The sequence below is a fragment of the Sinocyclocheilus rhinocerous genome, unplaced genomic scaffold (genome assembly GCF_001515625.1).
Source record: "Sinocyclocheilus rhinocerous isolate Xijiao unplaced genomic scaffold, SAMN03320098_v1.1 scaffold3535, whole genome shotgun sequence".
Lineage (NCBI taxonomy): Eukaryota > Metazoa > Chordata > Actinopteri > Cypriniformes > Cyprinidae > Sinocyclocheilus > Sinocyclocheilus rhinocerous.
In genome coordinates this window covers 60363-61638 of record NW_015664057.1, presented here as the reverse complement: position 1 = coordinate 61638, position 1276 = coordinate 60363, and the positions used below count along the sequence as shown (strand labels likewise).

General features: G+C 31.5%; 1 protein-coding gene across 50 annotated transcripts in view; it reads left to right on the top strand.

The window, feature by feature from the left end:
* Positions 1 to 1276, top strand: part of LOC107729603 (glycine-rich cell wall structural protein 2-like) — a 41470-nt gene that overhangs the window by 3699 nt on the left and 36495 nt on the right. Inside the window, exon 4 of one of the 50 annotated variants that reach the window (XM_016540235.1) lies at positions 86 to 95. The exons of 48 other annotated variants lie outside the window; for them this stretch is intronic. In XM_016540235.1, coding sequence (XP_016395721.1) covers positions 86 to 95 — 10 coding nt within the window. Of the gene's footprint in view, positions 1 to 85; positions 96 to 1080; positions 1083 to 1276 lie in introns of all 50 variants that reach the window. One more of the 50 variants, XM_016540219.1, reaches the window with a different exon arrangement.

Here is a 1276-nt window from a genome sequence, read left to right as displayed (position 1 = left end):
TTTTTTTTTTTCTCTTTTGCTGCAGCTGTTTTCCGCACCTTTTGCAAAGTCTTTATACTTCGGTCTTCTCATGGAGGTTCTTCAGGTGGTCAAGAGTGACCTATGCATCTGCCTCATGAGCTGCAGTCATTTTCTCCGTACACGTCATCCATTAAGAAGTACAATTTAAAGTTGTACTTTTTGAACTTTTACTAGTAAGCCTATATAGTATAATGTTTCAGGAATTCCAAACGCTCGTGTAAATTACGAGTCAATGCTGTGATTGACAGTGATAAAGCAACGGATGGAACAAAACATCTGACAAACCGCTGTCAAAAACAGAGCTGTGTGCATTAAGTGATTCAGACTAAATTCAGAGTAACAAAACTACAGAAGCAACAAGTCTGTTGGCTGAATATATTTAGCAGCTTCTACAGTTAAATATAAAACTTAAAAATGTAGTTTTTAAATTAGGCTAAATCTTTAAATATTTCAAAATATTTGATGCATTATTATTTAATTGTTATACCATTAATAATTAACTTGTTTAATTTGTAGTTAACTAGTTTTATTAATTAATTAATTTAATTTGCAGCTAACTAGTTTTAATAATTAACTTGTTTAATTTGTAGTTAACTAGTTTTATTAATTAATTAATTTAGTTTGCAGCTAACTAGTTTTAATAATTAACTTATTTAATTTGTAGTTAACTAGTAAAGTATTTAAATAATTTACCCTTCTAGGCCGTTGGTGTCTGGGATTATTGGGCTCCTAAGAGCTGAAACATCTGACGAGCCAATGTAAATAAAAAAAAAAAAAAAAATAGCTGTGCATTAAATGATTTGGAATTCAGAATAACAAAACTACTGCAGCAGCAAGTCTGTTGGCGGAGTATATTTAGCAGCTTCTACAGTTAAAGAGAACTTAATGTAGTTTTTAAATTAAATCTAAAAAAATATTTAATTGTACCATTAGCGATCACAAACTTCTGTAGTAGGATTAAGAGAGAATTCTATAAAATCAAAATCCATACTCTTACAATTAATGCCTTTGCCCCTCCCACAATATTTCAAAGACTTCCAAACAAACTCCTAGAGAAAGGAGTACTTGCCAACAAATTGAAATGGTGTTCAGCAGCAAATGTCGTAACGGATTCTCTAACAAGAGACACATCTCCAAGTATTAAATCAATTAACACAATTGTCTCAAATAAGCAAAAAACAAAACAGACGACCCCCCCAATTGTTACATAACTACCCATCTAGGGCTGGGGAGCCAGTAAAAAAAAAATGTCTAA